General features: G+C 44.3%; 1 protein-coding gene across 8 annotated transcripts in view; it reads right to left on the reverse strand.

The window, feature by feature from the left end:
- Nucleotides 1-6,612: 6,612 nt before the first annotated feature.
- si:dkey-89b17.4 (zinc finger protein 646) overlaps nucleotides 6,613-18,401 on the reverse strand; it is a 12,340-nt gene continuing 551 nt past the window's right edge. Inside the window, exons 2-6 of one of the 8 annotated variants that reach the window (XM_058377541.1) lie at nucleotides 16,322-16,378; nucleotides 14,545-14,645; nucleotides 11,943-14,055; nucleotides 10,343-11,497; nucleotides 6,614-9,415 (exon numbers count right to left, since the gene is read on the reverse strand). In XM_058377541.1, the coding sequence (XP_058233524.1) occupies nucleotides 8,545-9,415; nucleotides 10,343-11,497; nucleotides 11,943-14,023 (4,107 nt within the window). In that variant the 5' untranslated portion in view covers nucleotides 14,024-14,055; nucleotides 14,545-14,645; nucleotides 16,322-16,378 and the 3' untranslated portion in view covers nucleotides 6,614-8,544. Of the gene's footprint in view, nucleotides 9,417-10,165; nucleotides 10,261-10,342; nucleotides 11,498-11,942; nucleotides 14,646-16,321; nucleotides 16,379-18,401 lie in introns of all 8 variants that reach the window. The other 7 variants (XM_058377545.1, XM_058377543.1, XM_058377546.1 and 4 more) reach the window with 7 other exon arrangements.

Consider the following 18,401-nt stretch of genomic DNA (forward strand, 5'->3'; position numbering starts at 1 on the left):
CTTGATTCAGTTGTGGTATTGAATCTCACTCAGTTGTGGTATTGACTCTGATTCAGTTATGGTATTGACTCTGACTCAGTTGTGGTATTGACTCTTGATTCAGTTGAGGTATTAACTCTGACTCAGTTGTGGTATTGAATCTGACTCAGTTATGGTATTGACTCTTGATTCAGTTGTGGTATTGCATCTGACTCAGTTGTGGCATTGACTCTGATTTAGTTGTGGTATTGACCATGACTCAGTTGTGGTATTGACCATGATTCAGTTGTGGTATTGACTCTGACGCAGGCTGTGTAGTTCAGCAGTTTTGTGTGTTTTATAGACTGCAGTAAGCTGCGGTCAGTCAGGAGGATAAACATCTCCCAGTCTCCTAAACGCAGCTTTTCAGTGACTGGCAGCAGAATGGTCAGTCAGCATTACAGTCAGTAACAAAAGATGTGCAGCTCTGAGTGTTTTAGGAGAAGTATTCAGCATATGCACACAGTCTGAAGCTCAGGTCTAACGGTATTTGTCCTTCAGAACATGTCCTCTGTCCTGCAAAGAGGCAGATTGGAGCAACAGATGCCTCCCAGAACGGCCGGCGGGTTCACATGGAAAACCAGTGAGTGAAAGACAAGACACAACGTCAGCTGCTGAGGTGAAGACTGTGAGGTGAAGACTGAGGTGAAGACTGAGGTGAAGGCTGTGAGGTGAAGACTGTGAGGTGAAGACTGAGGTGAAGACTGAGGTGAAGGCTGTGAGGTGAAGACTGTGAGGTGAAGACTGTGAGGTGAAGGCTGTGAGGTGAAGACTGAGGTGAAGACTGAGGTGAAGGCTGTGAGGTGAAGACTGTGAGGTGAAGACTGAGGTGAAGGCTGTGAGGTGAAGACTGAGGTGAAGGCTGTGAGGTGAAGACTGTGAGGTGAAGACTGTGAGGTGAAGGCTGTGAGGTGAAGACTGAGGTGAAGGCTGTGAGGTGAAGACTGAGGTGAAGGCTGTGAGGTGAAGACTGTGAGGTGAAGACTGAGGTGAAGGCTGTGAGCTGAAGTCTGAGGTGAAGACTGAGGTGGATACTGAGGTGAAGACTGTGAGGTAAAGGCTGTGAGGTGAAGTCTGAGGTGAAGACAGATGAAGGCTGTGAGGTGAAGACTGAGGTGAAGGCTATGAGGTGAAGGCTGTGAGATGAAAGCTGTGAGGTGAAGGCTGTGAGATGAAAGCTGTGAGGTGAAGACTGAGGTGAAGGCTGTGAGATGAAAGCTGTGAGGTGAAGGCTGTGAGGTGAAGACAGATGAAGGCTGTGAGGTGAAGACTGAGGTGAAGGCTGTGAGATGAAAGCTGTGAGGTGAAGACTGAGATGAAGGCTGTGAGATGAAAGCTGTGAGGTGAAGGCTGTGAGATGAAAGCTGTGAGGTGAAGGCTGTGAGGTGAAGACAGATGAAGGCTGTGAGGTGAAGACTGAGGTGAAGACAGATGAAGGCTGTGAGGTGAAGACTGAGGTGAAGGCTGTGAGGTGAAGGGTGAGGTAAAGACTGAGGTGAAGGCAGTGAGGTAAAGACTGTGGTGAAGACTGAGGTAAAGGCTGTGAGGTGAAGACTGAGGTGTAGGCTGTGAGGTGAAGGCTGTGAGGTGAAGACTGAGGTGAAGGCAGTGAGGTAAAGACTGCGGTGAAGACTGAGGTAAAGGCGGTGAGGTAAAGACTGTGGTGAAGGCTGTGAGGTAGAGACTGTGAAGGCTGTGAGGTGAAGGCTGTGAGGTAAAGACTGTGAGGTGAAGGCTGTGCGGTGAAGACTGAGGTGAAGGCTATGAGGTGAAGACTGAGAGGTGAAGGCTGTGAGGTAAAGACTGAGGTAAAGACGGTGCGGTGAAGGCTGTGAGGTGATGACAGAGGAGAAGGCTGTGAGGTGAAGACTGAGGTAAAGACTGAGGTGAAGACTGAGGTAAAGACTGTGCAGTGAAGACTGAGGTAAAGACTGTGCAGTGAAGACTGAGGTAAAGACTGTGCGGTGAAGGCTGAGAGGTGAAGACTGAGGTAAAGACTGAGGTGAAGACTGAGGTAAAGACTGAAGTGAAGACTGAGGTAAAGACTGTGCAGTGAAGACTGAGGTAAAGACTGTGCGGTGAAGGCCGTGAGGTGAAGACTGAGGTGAAGGCTGTGAGGTGAAGACTGTGAGGTGAAGACTGTGAGGTGAAGACTGTGAGGTGAAGACTGTGAGGTGAAGACTGTGAGGTGAAGGCTGTGAGGTGAAGACTGAGGTGAAGGCTGTGAGGTGAAGACTGTGAGGTGAAGACTGAGGTGAAGGCTGTGAGGTGAAGACTGAGGTGAAGGCTGTGAGGTAAAGACTGTGTGGTGAAGGCTGTGAGGTAGAGACTGTGAAGGCTTTGAGGTGAAGACTGTGAGGTGAAGGCTGTGCGGTGAAGACTGTGGTGAAGGCTGTGAGGTAGAGACTGAAGGCTTTGAGGTGAAGACTGAGGTAAAGACTGTGCGGTGAAGGCTGTGAGGTGAAGGCTGTGAGGTGAAGACTGAGATGAAGGCTGCGAGATGAAGGCTGTGAAGTGAAGGCTGAGGTAAAGACTGCGGCGAAGGCTGTGAGGTAAAGACTGAGGTGAAGGCTGAAGTAAAGACTGTGCGGTGAAGGCTGTGAGGTGAAGACTGAGATGAAGGCTGTGAAGTGAAGGCTGAGGTGAAGGCTGTGAGGTGAAGGCTGTGAGGTAAAGACTGAGGTGAAGGCTGTGAGGTAAAGACTGAGGTGAAGGCTGTGAGGTAAAGACTGTGAGGTGAAGGCTGTGAGGTGAAGACTGTGAAGTGAAGGCTGTGAGGTGAAGACTGAGATGAAGGCTGTGAGATGAAGGCTGTGAAGTGAAGGCTGAGGTAAAGACTGTGAGGTGAAGGCTGTGAGGTGAAGACTGTGAAGTGAAGGCTGTGAGGTGAAGACTGTGAGATGAAGGCTGTGAAGTGAAGGCTGAGGTAAAGACTGTGAGGTGAAGGCTGTGAGGTGAAGACTGTGAGGTGAAGACTGTGAGGTGAAGGCTGTGAAGTGAAGGCTGAGGTAAAGACTGTGAGGTGAAGGCTGTGAGGTGAAGACTGTGAGGTGAAGACTGTGAGGTGAAGGCTGTGAAGTGAAGGCTGAGGTAAAGACTGTGAGGTGAAGACTGAGGTGAAGGCTGTGAAGTGAAGGCTGTGAGGTGAAGACTGTGAGGTGAAGGCTGTGAAGTGAAGGCTGAGGTAAAGACTGAGGTGAAGACTGTGAGATGAAGACTGTGAGGTGAAGACTGAGATGAAGGCTGTGAGGTGAAGGCTGTGAGGTGAAGGCTGTGAAGTGAAGGCTGTGAGGTGAAGACTGTGAGATGAAGACTGAGGTGAAGGCTGTGAGGTGAAGGCTGAGGTAAAGACTGTGAGATGAAGACTGAGGTGAAGGCTGTGAAGTGAAGGCTGTGAGGTGAAGACTGAGATGAAGACTGTGAGGTGAAGGCTGTGAAGTGAAGGCTGAGGTAAAGACTGTGAGATGAAGACTGAAGTGAAGACTGTGAGATGAAGACTGTGAGGTGAAGACTGTGAGGTGAAGACTGTGAGATGAAGGCTGTGAAGTGAAGGCTGTGAGGTGAAGACTGTGAGATGAAGGCTGTGCGGTGAAGACTGTGAGATGAAGGCTGTGAGGTGAAGACTGTGAGATGAAGGCTGTGAAGTGAAGGCTGTGAGGTGAAGACTGTGAGATGAAGGCTGTGAAGTGAAGGCTGAGGTAAAGACTGTGAGGTGAAGACTGTGAGATGAAGACTGAGGTGAAGGCTGTGAGGTGAAGGCTGTGAGGTGAAGGCTGTGAGGTGAAGACTGTGAGGTGAAGGCTGTGAGGTGAAGACTGTGAGATGAAGGCTGTGAGGTGAAGGCTGTGAGATGAAGACTGTGAGGTGAAGACTGAGATGAAGGCTGTGAAGTGAAGGCTGAGGTAAAGACTGTGAGATGAAGACTGTGAGGTGAAGACTGAGATGAAGGCTGTGAAGTGAAGGCTGAGGTAAAGACTGTGAGATGAAGACTGTGAGATGAAGACTGTGAGGTGAAGACTGTGAGATGAAGGCTGTGAAGTGAAGGCTGTGAAGTGAAGGCTGTGAAGTGAAGGCTGAGGTGAAGACTGTGAGATGAAGGCTGTGAAGTGAAGGCTGTGAAGTGAAGGCTGTGAAGTGAAGGCTGAGGTGAAGACTGTGAGATGAAGGCTGTGAAGTGAAGGCTGTGAAGTGAAGGCTGTGAAGTGAAGGCTGAGGTGAAGACTGTGAGATGAAGGCTGTGAAGTGAAGGCTGTGAAGTGAAGGCTGTGAAGTGAAGGCTGAGGTAAAGACTGTGAGGTGAAGACTGTGAGGTCAGAGCTGAAATGTTCAGGATTTCCTGAGGGTATCTACATACACTATTACTGTGACTTGCCATCAGGTTCATTTTAGAAAATATTACAGAAAAATAAATTCTAAACTGAACACTTTTTCTCTCTTTAATTTTATTTACAGTTTAGAATTACAGAATGTAAAATTCTCTATTTGGACTGGACACAGATTTTAGCCACATTTAAACCCGCTGCTGATTTTTTTTTTATTTTTTTATTTTCATGTTGTTTTGTTCTGGACCTGAAGAGCAAAGTGCCCAATTTTTTTTGTTCTACTCAAAAACAATTATTTTAAAAGTTCCCTCTGAATGAACGTCTCAGAACTGAACAGATCATCATCCTGCTCTTCTGGAAGAACCTTCTGGATGCTTTTGTGTTCGTTATAGAGCTGAGGATGTAGCTAGATAAAAAAAAAAAAAATTCAACATTAATATTGGAGAGAAAATCAGTCTTGGAACAGAGAAGTGAGAAATGGTGTGCAACTTGTACAAAATAAAACAAATGTGTTTTTATTATTGTTATTATCATGGATCATTCGAGTGAATTTTAGAATGGCTTTACTCCTTTTGAAAGCCTGCATGTGTAAACAAGGTTCTAATGATTTTCTGTTGCACTAAATGTCTGCAGGACCATCATCCACAGGACCCCAGGATCCGAGAGTTATTTTAGACCCAGTTGTGGTCAGTCAGAATATAAAAGGACATGTACTTGATCTGAGATCACCACCTCATGTGTGTTACTCTTCCACATCAAGCACACGATGGAGTCACCTACTGTACACTCAGTTTTAACAAAAATCCCATTTTTATCACTTCACACTCAGACCCCAGAGAACCCTATCAGTTAAATGTCCACTTTATGCTCTACAATAAGTAATCCTGGTCCAGTCTTACTGATAGAACCACAGAAGTGAAACAATTCGAATCATGGAAATAAGCTGCATCATTCAGTCAGGATTTACGCCTCATCACTGTACTGAGACAGCGCTGGTTAAAACAGTAAATGACCAGATGCTGGACTCTGACTGGGTTTTGTCTCACATCACATTCTTCTAAACAGACAGGAAAATGTAGCCGGTGTTAAAGGATTAGATCTTTCCTGCAACAGCTCTTTACAGACTAGAGCTGTTTATGTGGACTTCCAGGTTCAGGCTCAAGTCTGAAGGATCTAGATACTGACCACTGCAGACCGAGAACACCCCACAAGAGCTGCAGTTTTGGAGATGCTCTGATCCAGTGGTCTAGCCATCACAATTTGGCCCTTTCGGTCAAACTCACTCAAATACTTAGGCTTATCCATTTTTCCTGCTTCTAACATCAACTTTGAGGACAGAATGTTCACCTGCTGCCTAATATATCCCACCCACTAACAGGGGCCATGATGAGGAGATCAGTCTTATTCACTACACCGGTCAGTGCTCAGTGTTATGAGTGATCAGTGTAAACTACATAAAATTTTTAATTATTAAAAAGGAAGTGAACAACAGGGATGTTGGTAGGCGGAGTCAGCCCTGATCCAGCTCCTCTGACTTGAATAACCAAAAGCCTAATGTGTTAAAGATGGACAATAGCTGAGTTTTTATTGTTTCATGTGGTTTAGCATCATGTTGATGAGCATTAAAGATGTTGGATCAGGTCCACCCTCTGTAGCTCTGTTCTGTGGTCACAGTGAGAGAGGACACTCTGATAAGGTTTATTAAAATAACCTGATTTTTGTTTCATAAGCACTCAAAACACACCACATACCTGAAAGGGCCACAATTAAGCACCTTTAACATGAGATCTATATATATATTTTTTTATAGAGGGGAAGTGAAGCAGTTGTTTTCGTCACACACAAACGGAGCAAATGGTTTTGTTTTCAGCTATTTATTTTCATTACTTGAGAGCGTTAAGGTTATAATCCAAACGAGTTTTCTGTTAGGAAATGAATTATCAAAATGTAGTTTTAAAAAAAGTGTATAGTCAGCAGTACATATATATAACGCATGAAAAGAGGGAAAACAAAAAGAAAAGGTTAAACACAAAATGGAGATCTAATATTTGTCAATTCTTACCAAATCAATGCACCTAGGTTTGTTATATAGTTCAGCTTTTTTTTCCTTCCTCACCTAATTTCAGGTTATAGGAATATATATATATATATATATATATATATATATATATATATATATATATATATATATATATATATATATATATATATATATATAAATATATATAAAATATATATAAAAAATATATAAAATATATATACACACACATACATACATACATATATATACATATACACACACACACATACACACAATTTTAACTGTGCTCTTTTATATCATGGGCTTGGGAATACCAGTGCTTCCTGGTAATAAAGGATGAAATGCAAAATGCAATTAAATAAAAAAAAACAAAAACTAATAAATACAAGGGACACAAAAATAAAAAGAAAGGAAAAAAAAGATTGCCCAAGTGATTGTAAGGTTCACAAAAAAATATCCCTTAAAAGTGTAAAACAGAGGCACATCAATGTTTTCTTTTTTTTTTTCAGGGGGAAACGACTGTCACGAGGACGGAGCAACGATACAGTGACACTCAATCGGGAGAAACACACATTACAGCTCCCGGTCTATTGTACAAGGGAAAGGGGGTGATCTGAGAGACAGCCCAATCTTGTTAAAAAGCATAAAAACCAGGAGAGAACAAGAACAAAAGTTCTTTAGGAGTCCCGGCATCCTCGACTCCGAGTCAGTCGCATACTGCAAATAAAAAAAAAAACAACAAAAAAAAATGTGTGGAGGAGGGAGATTTCCTAAAAACTAGCATTATAGGGGTTAATATAAATAAAAACGCATACTACAGTGATGTTTTTATAAAAAAGTGTTCCTGTAAATAATACAGTCAGAAGTACGATACAATACAAGGTAAAACCAAAATGCCAGTACAAGCCTATCAATGTACACGTTTTTGCCTTTTTTTAAACTTTTCTTTTTTTGTTTTTTAGTTCTTTCCAAAATAAAAAACAAACAAAAAAAAAACAAAAACAAAAAAAAGCACAACCTATCATTTTCTATACACTAGCTAATTAGGTGCTGCTTTTTCTTCTTTTTTAAAACAAGGGTTCTTTAAACTTACAACGCGCAACAGAAAGCAAACCGCAATTCTGTCATCTGCAGAATGGTGATCATATTTAATAATAGTAATAATTAATAATAATAATAATAATAATAAGGTTTGAAGCTCGTCGTCACACACAAGTTAGAAAAAATGAGAACGTCAGAAGGGAGAACTGAAAACAAACACCCTTGAGACTTCTACACAACATCATGGCGACTGCAGTCAGTTTTCAAATATGACCTATAATGCGGTCAGATCTAAAACCTACACATACATCAATCTTACAATGTGTATTTTACACGCGTTTGTTTCATCAGGAAGTCGACTGTGAGTGAAATCTATCTCGTACAGAATCATTGGTGACCTTTTCAGAGGATGGTGTGACTAATGAATAAAATGTCTAAACTTCATTTCTTTTTAAATCAGGATGATTGATCACGGCGTTGTGAAACGGACCTGACCTATACGCTGATTTGTGAAGTGGATTTTGAAGGTTTTGTTTTTAATGGGATTCGCTTCATGACAGATTCTTTACACTCGTAGTTAGGCATATGCCGATGACCTGCGGTGTGCGACGTGTGCGTGCGCGCAAAAAAAATATTTCCATCTTTCAATTTTTCTGTGATCAATCTGTAAAAGTTTTTAATAATAATAATAAAAAAAAGTACACAACGTGCCTTACACCACATTGAAGACCGGTGTCCAGACAGTTAAGCTGCTGGTGTACGGTGGACATTGCGTACAGTTCATTTTCATCTGCACTATTGCTTTAATAAATAGGATCGATGACCATCAGCATATGCCTACTCCTACTGTAAAGATCTGGAGCCATCACTTCAAGTTGATGAATGTAAATCAGGTGAACTGAAGTCTTCAGGATGGACAGAAGTGATTAAATAACCTAGCTATTTCACGTCTGCATGGAAATGTGTTTTAGTCCCTAAAACCTAAACAACCTGCTCATCTGAAAAATACCCCCCACACACACACTGCTACAGTATCTAGAAATGACTTTTTTTTTGGCACCTCCAGAAACCTTGTCACTATTTCTCCACTAAGAAGTTCCTGCTCCCTGGGCACACGTTATTTTATATAAAAGGTCCAGTTGGCATTGAGAGGAAATTTGACGTGCCCATGGGGGCACTGCTGTTATGGGACCAGTGGACTTTTTGGTGGTGTCGCAGGTTGGACTTGCTGGAGAATCGTTTGTCGCACTGCTGGCATGAGAAGGGTTTTTCCTTGGTGTGGATGCGACGGTGGCACACGAGCTGTGTGGAAACGCGAAACGCTTTCCCGCAGTCGGCGCACTGGTACCTCTTGGGCTCAGTGTGTATGCGGCGGTGGTTTTTGTACGCCATCAGGTTGGAGAATTCTTTCTGACAGGGGCTGCAGTAGTAGGTGCCAGACTTGTGACTGTTTTTGTGGTTGAGTAGGGAGCTGGCGTGGCGGTACCCACGTCCGCACTGATCGCAGACGTGTGACTTGCGGCTCGCATCGTTGCAGCCGCGCTGCGGCGGATTCTGGTGACAGGCCTGCATCAGGGTCAGGTCGAGCCCAGAACTCCATCCGAGGTCGGAACTGCCGCCAGAGGAACCTTCCGGAGTCTGCTGGTGGGAGTAGTGTGAGGATTTCTGAGCTCGTCCGTGATGCATCTGCAGGTGCAATCGGAAGCTGGTCTGACTCGGTAACGTGCGCTGGCACTGCGTGCACGTGAATTCGTGCTCTTTCTGGTGGAGCCGGCTGTGGTTCTGAAGGTGAGAGAAAACACGGAACGCCTTGCCACATTCCGCACAGCGGTGCCGCCGCAACTCCGAATGGATCCGGCGGTGATTTTTCAGAGCGAGCAGGTTGGGGTAGGTCTTGAGGCACACAGCGCAGTGATAGATGCCGACGGTGTGTGTGTTTTTGTGGTTCAGCAGAGAGCTGGCGTGACGGTACGAACGGCCGCACTGCTCACATCTGTGAAGGAAAGAAGAGAAAACCATAAATCTCTTGCTCTGACTTCTAAAAGCTTATCATATTAGTGACCTAGATTAATCTGTATGTGAAATAGCCTGACATTGCAAAGCTGACTTATGTATTTACAGGTATATGATCTTTAATCCAGCTGCCAAAAACATTTACAATGTCCCAATATGGACAAGAACAAAATTTGGTAGATTTAATTGCTAAAATAATTAATAGTAAACATTCTTTACAAGGTAGTCCTTTCTACTACTTCATGTAAACAGTCAACATAAATTTTCATGTAGCCAACAGAAAACAAACCTGATCATGACGATCTGCAAAGAGAATTTACTTTTTTTTTTTTTTTAAAGCACTTTATGTTAGTGAAACATGTGTTATTGGTGATTAGTAGATGTATTGGTGATACAGAATTGCAGAAGGAAATAAAGTTGTTTTATACACATGAAAAGTCCCATGACTGGGTCTGCTTGTCACCGAGAGTCTGACTGGGACCACCACATTTTATTTACTCATGTCTCGGGAGACACAGATTCTGGTGAGATTGTTTGGCTCCCACAGTTAATGAGCTAGTCACAAAAGAACAGTGCAAACACTGCTTTGAAATAATATCAATGAAAAACAGCAATAAGTATATCAAGAAGACAAGAACATCTAACTATTCAGTATACAAGTTAAAATTATGGCAGCCTAATATGCTACAGCATAATGCTAACTGAAAGTAAAGGGGTGGTGGGGTAACTTATCTGGTCTCCACTAATCATACTGTCCAAACTTCAGAAAAATCCGAATTCCGGCACGCGAATGGTCCCGAGGAAGCCGGATTGGAGATCATATACCTGTAATAGACACGTAGAGACCCGTGTGATCTTTACTAAGTTCACTTCAGAAATCAACGAACAACTAGACGTAAAAACTCACGTGAACCGGCACTCTTCCGCCCCTTCTCTCGAAGTGCTTGAAGTGTCCTTCCTCCTGTACTCCATGCCTACCTGGTTGTCCCCGCAGCGGTGCCTGGCCAGCCCAGAGCGCCCCTGGAAGCTCTTCCCGCAGGTGGGGCATCCGAATCGGGCATGTCCTTCCTCGTGGACCCTCTGATGGTTGCGCAGGAATCGGGCCAGTCGGAAGGCTTTCCCACAGGTGGAGCAGATGTGCCTCTTCTTCTGCGTGTGGATGCGCATGTGGTTGCGCAGTGCCATGTAGTTGGTGTAGGGCTTGTCACAGTAGGAGCAGCTGAAGTTGCCCGTCTTGTGCGTGTTCTTGTGGTTCAGAAGGCTGCTGGCGTGCTTGTATGAGCAGCCACAGAGGTCGCAGGAGAAAGGTCGCTCCTCGCGTTCTGGAGATCCCAGGTCTCCAGAGTCCATGGTCAAACCAGAGCTGTTGAGGGAGGCTGAAGAGGAAGGAAGCTGGGCACTGCAGTTATGCGAAGCGAGGTCGGAAGAGGATCGAAAACATTCAGAGCACCCGTTGCACTCGTAACTCGGAGGGGGAGGGGCCATTGGCGGCGGCACACTCGGGCCTGGAAGGTCTTTGCAAAGTTGGTTGGTAGTGTGAGTTTCAAGCTGCCTCTGGTTCCTAAACCCACGTCCACAGTCTTGGCAAGAGTACTTCTTGAGAGCAAAATGCATACGCAAGTGGTTCTTCATAGCCAGGCGGTTAGGGTAAGTGGAGTTGCAAACATTGCAATGGTACTCTCCGATCTTGTGCAGATTTTTGTGATTGGCCAGACTGCCAGCGTGTCGATAGGTGCGGCCACACTGATCACAGGCAAAAGGGCGTCGCCCGCTTCCATCGTCCACTTGCTGGGCTCTCGCCCCAGCGTATGGCTTCTTAAAACCTTGCGGCTGGCCATAATTGGGCATCATCTGGGAAGGGTTCTGCATTTTGGGGTCCCCCATTCTCATCGGCTGCATCTGAGAAGGTCCCCCCTCATAACGTGCTCCGTTGTGTTGATTCATGCTTCGGATGCGCTGATCTTGACCGCCTGTTTTGGCTCGGTGCTCTTCGTGCAGACGAAGATGGTTGATGAGTTGCTTTTGGATCTTGAAGGCTTTGCCACACTCCTCACACTTGTGCCTACAACACAGAGAAAGGGAAAAAAACACACAAAACCAGAAATGGTGAGAGGAGAGCCATGTCACAACATACAATATAAAATGACAACCACCATAAAAGCAATGCAGCACACAGCATGAACATCTTACAAATACAGAGATGACTACACAAGAGCTCAAATGGGACAGATGTAGTGCAGTACATATTGTGTCTGTGTGCATGTGTGCGCGCATGTGTGTGAGAAAGAGAAAGAGAGCGAGTGAGTGTTGCCCTCATCTTTTTTTTTAATAGAATGGGTTGTACACATTTCTTTAAGATTCACAATTGGATTCAAATTGTATTTTTTTTTTTGTTTCAGTGATGACCTGGATAATCACGAGTGGGGAACTCAATACATACACAGTCAAAGTATGCAAAGAGAACTACACAGTTAGAGTATAATAGGGCACATGCAATGCTGGCTAACCTCTTTAAGTCAAAATGAGTCCTCTGGTGGTTCTTGAGGGCCAGCAGGTTGTAGTAGCGTTTTTGGCAGACAAGGCAGCGGAAGACCCCAGTCTTGTGCGATTTCTTGTGGTTCAGAAGGGAGCATGGATGCCTGTAACCTCTCCCACATTGGTCGCACCTATGTGGCCGATCGTCTGAGCCAGACATTTGCCGGTGGCCCACAGCACTGCTACTGGTCCCAGCACCACCACTCATCCCTTTAGCTCCGTTCAAGTCTTTGCTCAGCACTCCGCCTCTCCCCTTGCCTGGGCACAGGTGAGTGATCAGGTGATGGCGATCTGCAAAGAACATGCCACAGTCAACGCAAATGTGGTTCCTTCCATCCATTTTGCCATTAGCACTAGAGCTGCCGCCCCCCAAGCCCTGTCCAGAGCCACCCGGTCGAGGAGGTCCGTGGACCAATTGGTGATTAAGAAGGTCGTGTTTTTTACTGAAAGTCTGGCCACATATACTACAAACCAGAAGACTGGCTTGACTACCCTCTTGCCGCCTCCTCCACTCTTGCTCACCTACAGGTGAAAGGGAGGAGGAAGGTCCGGCACCTTGGTTCATGCCATGGCTGCGCAAGTGGCTACGAAGGGCCCGAAGACTTGCGTAATGGTTCCCACAGACTGTGCACTGGTAAACTTCACCATCTTCTTCTTTTTCTTCGATTCTCTTAGACTGGCTTCCTCCATACTGCTCATGTCCACGTCGGTGCCGGTTGCCTTCTTTGAGACTAGAACTGCTTGCTGGCAAAGACGTACCACTCGAACTGTGAAAGCCCATGTTTCCCATGTAGCCATTGGACATACCGCCCTGTTCAGCACACATGTTCCGGTCCGACTGGCGACTGTTCTGCGGATGGCCAGAGTTGCCTTGAGCCAGTGAACCATCAAAGCGGTCATGGAACTCCAGTGAATCGAGTCCGCTGCTATGGCCACTGTCTGGTACGAAATGGGCGGCATCGCTGAGATTACCAGAAAGTGAGATGGGTGTCGTTGTGCCATTCTCCTGATCCTGAGAATGCACAAACCCTTGTTGGGAATCGAGGCCCGTCATGGGCTCAGAAGAGAGCCAGTCACCTTCTGAGTTCATACCCTGAGAGTTTGAGCGGGATTTGTGACTGCGGAGGTGGCTGTGGAGTGCTGCAAGGTGTGGATACTCCTTACAGCAAATGGTGCACTGGTACTGTCCTGTTTGATGACAGCGCTTGTGATTGACAAGGCTCCCTGCATGCCGATAGCTCTTTCCGCACTCTTGACACTTGAACCTGCGGTCTGCGTCATCAATGGATGAGGACTGCTGCTGGGATCTGGATTCCCCACTAGGTGAGGATACAGATGGCTGGGAGTTGGAGCCCAGGCCATCTGAGCTTAGGATTGAGGATACCACTTGGGCATGTGGTGGGGGGTGAGATTCGTGGGTTAAGTAGTGCAGTTTGAGACTTTCCACATCGGAATGTCCAGACCCACAGTATGCACATGTATAAATGGGATTGTTGACAGGAGGACCTAGCATCTGATCATAACGCTTGTCTGGTAAAGGGGGAAGTGGAAGAGGGTCGCCAAGAGCTGGGGTGTATGGATTGACTGCCGGGGAACGAACAGTGCTGAGATTGTGTGGCACGATCCCTGGGAAACTACGTGTCAGCCCCAACGACGACGATGCAGCATTATGCAACAGGATGTGCTCCTGAAAGTCACTCTTACTGGGTAAAGAAACCTGGCACAGGTGGCAAAAGCAGGCTGCCAAGTCGTCGTTTTGTGAGGCAGGGGGGCGATGTTCGGATGACACCTCAGGCACGAGGCTTCCCATGGACATCCCAGGAGGCTTGAACTTGGAATGGGTGCGCTCATGTGCCCCAAGCGCTGCCAGATTGCTGAACTGCTTGTAACAGACGGTACACTTGTAAGTGCCTTCCTGATGGGACTTCTTGTGGTTGACCAAGCTGCCGTGGTGCCTGTAGGTCCTGTCACACTGGTCACACTTGAATGGTCTGTCCCAAGCATCTTCGGACCCTGGAGACTTCTGCTTGTCGTGGTCGTGGCCCGCCATCATGCTGCTGCTGCTGCTGTTCAGGCCCCGGTAACCTGTGTCAGAAAGATCTTGTGCTAAGCCATAATCCCTATCTTCATCAACACCATCCTCATTCTCCTCTTCAGCTTGTGCACTAGGAGACAGAGTGTGAATGCGAAGGTGGTTCTTCAGGGCTATTGCATTGGGTAGTGTTCTGGTACACACTGGGCACTGGAATGAACCCAGCTCGTGGGACTTTTTGTGCGACGCCAAGCTACTGGCATGCTTGAAAATTCGTCCACACTGTTCACATTCAAATCTGCCAATTGCTTCTTGGTGATAGTGGGCTTTCATATGCTCCAGAAGGCTAGGTGTACTTGGGCATATCATGTCGCATTCTTTGCAAGGAAAACCCTTGGCACGATTCATATCATGCATAGCCATGATGAGAAATTTGAAATGGAAGGGGAAAATGTCCACATAAAATGATCCTCGAACATAGAAGAAAGGGGGGGCAATGTGTGATGCTCAGCTCTCTGCTTCTGTGGTATCAGCCATTTTACCTGGGAGGCAGATTTTTCGCTCCAGTCAGCCTTTCAAATCCACTCGGATCCCGGCAGTTCAGAGAGCGTCTGGACAGATGCGGGGCACCAGATGAGGGAGACTACGAAGACACAAAAGAAAAAAAAGGGACATAAAAAAATTCTAAGGATTTTGAAAGCCTTTAAAATATGAAGTAAGCTCCAAAAAAAACTTGATAACTTTTTTGGAAAAGCCAAATGATGTGCACGTGCAAGTGATGTTAACGTGATAATACGAGGTTAAAGTGATATTTAGACTTCCAACTTCAGTCTAGCTTGAGAATATCTGAGGAATTCTGAACTCAACAGAAAAAGTGCCATGCAAATTCAATGAACAGAACATCAATTGTTAATGTATTTACACCTACAGTTTAGCATAACGAGCTAGTTCAGAATCACAGCAGAAACAAAGGAATTACAGAATTGCTGGTCTGGATATTTTTGGATGGCAATTCTTCACTAGCTTATACATTGATCCATTAAAAGTGAATGGTCTGAGTACTTCTTTTATATCCCACATGTTAAGGTTGTTACAGTGTGTGGATTCAGAGTCTGCTAGGCGTTAGAAAGTACAGAGACACTTGACACCCACTCCAGTCCGCTGCCTGCCAGTGTCTGTTGTACATTGGATCGGATTCCACATTCCAACTTCTGGAGGTCTGGGCTACAATTTGGACCACCATGATGGCATAAGGTGCCACCACAACTCAAAGAAACACCCATTATTCACCATATAGTCCAGTAAAAATCTTACTAGTTTTGAGTCCTAAACAGATTACAGGATGTGCCTGAATATTTCCTAGAGTGTATGTGGAATCAGTTTTAACAGGCCAGAGTCTCAGGGCTCAGTGTAGATCTGGATTCATTTAAACCTCCAGCTGTTCCCATACAAGTACAATGATGGAATTTAAAGAAATCATAACTCTACTGCAAATGCATTCAAGTAATGTCAAAAGTGAGATTTTGTGACTAGGACAAAATGTCCACCTCTTTGTTTAATTCACGCTTACCAGCTTTGTGAACTCAGAAATCTCCAAATTTACAGTATGGGACACAAACACACTCAAAAGACTAAACGATCTGATGTAGATTTATTCTACGGTTTATTTAATGGTTATGAGGGTTGTCACAATAACCAAATTGTCACTTTATATTTACTGTAAGTCTGACATGACATGAATGCATGGTGAGAGACAGGATTTTTCTTTTATTTATCACCTTCAGCTCCTTGTGATAAAATGAATGCATTTACATCACAAACATTTGATTTAACGCCATTTAAGAAAAAGTTCTGAACCAAAGTATTCCAGCAGATGATCCCGGAGTAATCACGAGCAGAGTGTATTATGGTGATGCCACACATTCTGCACGTTTTGCATGTCCATCTGAATTCTTTTGCTCCATCAATTGTGTTAAAAGACTCTCTCACACACACACACACACACACACACACACACACAGTGAAACGCCAGATGGGTCCAGAGTCACAAAACGATCATGTTACATTTACACCCTCCCGTGTAGTGGGAACTGGGAGGGAAAGTGTGTGTGTGTACTTTATTTCCAGGTCACTGGACGGTTGTAATAAATTCAAACGGAAGTGAATTTTCTGACACAAGCTACAATCACATGTCAATATTATAATATATTAATATTTTAATAAATAGATATGAAAGAAGCGTCACATTTCAGCACATTTCGATATTTATTCACAGGGTAAAATCCACACTGTGGCTTGACTGTGGATTGATCAGTGTACCTGAAAAGGAGGTCCTTAAGTCTGTCCTTATGCTGCAGTGACCGTATTGTGAAAAATCTGTGAAGAGAATATTGTGCAGTGAATATTGCAGTGTGTTTAATGAGTTATTGGCCACACATGTGTAGCATCACATCAGGAACTTATTCATACAACGTCATTCAATTGTAACAGGGGAAAAACACTGTGTCCACACTGTTCATGACGAGTTGACATTTACAATATGAAATATGAAAATTCTCATTAATGAACCATTGTCATGGTGTTTTATATGTCTGTATGAATCATAAAAACATCATCTTCCAACACAATGCATTAAAAAGTGCCTATAAATATTTATTTCAGGGATATATATTTATTATTTCACCACAATTTGTTTGGCTTACTGTATGTACTCAAAAATCCAATACTTCCTTATCTGAATATAATAAAGCCTATAAACATTTATGCTAACAAGAACGTTCTCTCCTATTTTAAAAATTCCTGAAATTTTTGTGATGTAATAATTTACATTACAAAAGAAAGATGATTTCTTTTTAACTCCATAATTCCCCCAGTTTAAGCTGCTGGTCATTCCTATCCCATTCCCCCTGAAGAGCTGCCCATGTACTGTGACTGGAGAGGACACTGGAGAGTCTGTTCCAGAGACAGAGTGAACCCACGCCCACGGTCAGTCTCTCTCTCTCTGGCACACGGTCAGACCTCTACCGGTGAGAACACGGTACAGTACGGTTCCAGATGATGTTCGGAGACGTTTGAAAGTCCGCTGGGTTTGTGTTATTGCAATTAAACCAAATTTACCTGAATGCTGAAGTAGATCTGTGCACATACAGAGAGAAAACTCACATCTAGAACAAATTAAACATTTGCATAGTGCAGCCGTTCATCTCATCATGGCTCTAATAAACTCAACGTCAGATTAGAGTGGAATATTTACACACTCCTGTTACACATGTTCACAGTGAAGTAAGAGGAGTGTAAAAATGTCTGATGTATGTCCTCCTCTGGTCAGTAGAACATCTGCACAGCCTCACTGCTCACTATACACTAACATGACCAGCTTTATTAACATAGTTAGACTGGTCAGTCCTTTAATAAAGCTGTAAATGAGTTTACTTGTTGAAAGAAAAGTGTAACACAGTGCACTGAAATTCAATACTCTAAGTGTTCAAATGTCTGAATATAATATTTAGTTTGAAAAGAACTTAATAAAAAGACCTGAATCTTCAAACAAGATGTTTAAGCTCTTAAACGTGTTGAAGTGATCATCTAGAAATAAACACACAAAAACAGCTGGAATAATGAAATAGTCCAGTGGTCTGATGATCAATCTTTCACTTCTGTCCTGGTTCACAGACTATGGCACTGTGACCACCTCAATACACACTGAAACAAACAAACTTATAGAAATAAATAAACAAAGAGCTCAGGTGAAGAGATAACGCGCGCGCGCCCAGGTGTGACCTTGCTCTGTCACATCTTCACATTTACTCAAATAACAGCGTTTGTATTGAAATATAAAGCCAAGCGCCGTGGGCTGTGTCCCAAACCGCGCGCACTCTCACTCGTGTGTGTAAAACTAGTACACTACCTGCCGTCTCCGTGGTGAACCCCGCTAGGCTGGGACCGCACTATCCTCATACACTATTTAGTGAAGTAGTGTGAGGATTGGGATGGAACCCGTCTTATTTTCCCCCCATTTTTCCCCGTGAACGAATTGGGCAGCGTTAAAAAGGCCGATATGCGCCCAAAAGAAATGTCTAGAAAACTTGTTTTAATTATTTGGTTTAGGAATAATGTCAGTGTATATCATTTACTTTAAACTTGAATAATGAATAAACACTTTAGACTCGTTTATTTTCCCGCGGATTCCTTTTCACTCAAGAAAAAAAAAACATTAGCTGGCTCGGCTAAATTAGCTTAGCCTGATCAATTTAAGAAAATATCAATAAAATATTTGTTTGTACATAACCAGGATTAAATCGTCAATTGGTCGTTTTAATATACGCGGAAAATGCGGTAAATGTGTGTATTTTCTACATCAGCCCCGCGCCCTGCTAGTTAGCTAGCCAGCTGGCTTTGT

This window comes from Hemibagrus wyckioides, linkage group LG24, assembly GCF_019097595.1.
Source record: "Hemibagrus wyckioides isolate EC202008001 linkage group LG24, SWU_Hwy_1.0, whole genome shotgun sequence".
In the NCBI taxonomy this organism is placed as follows: Eukaryota; Metazoa; Chordata; class Actinopteri; order Siluriformes; family Bagridae; genus Hemibagrus; species Hemibagrus wyckioides.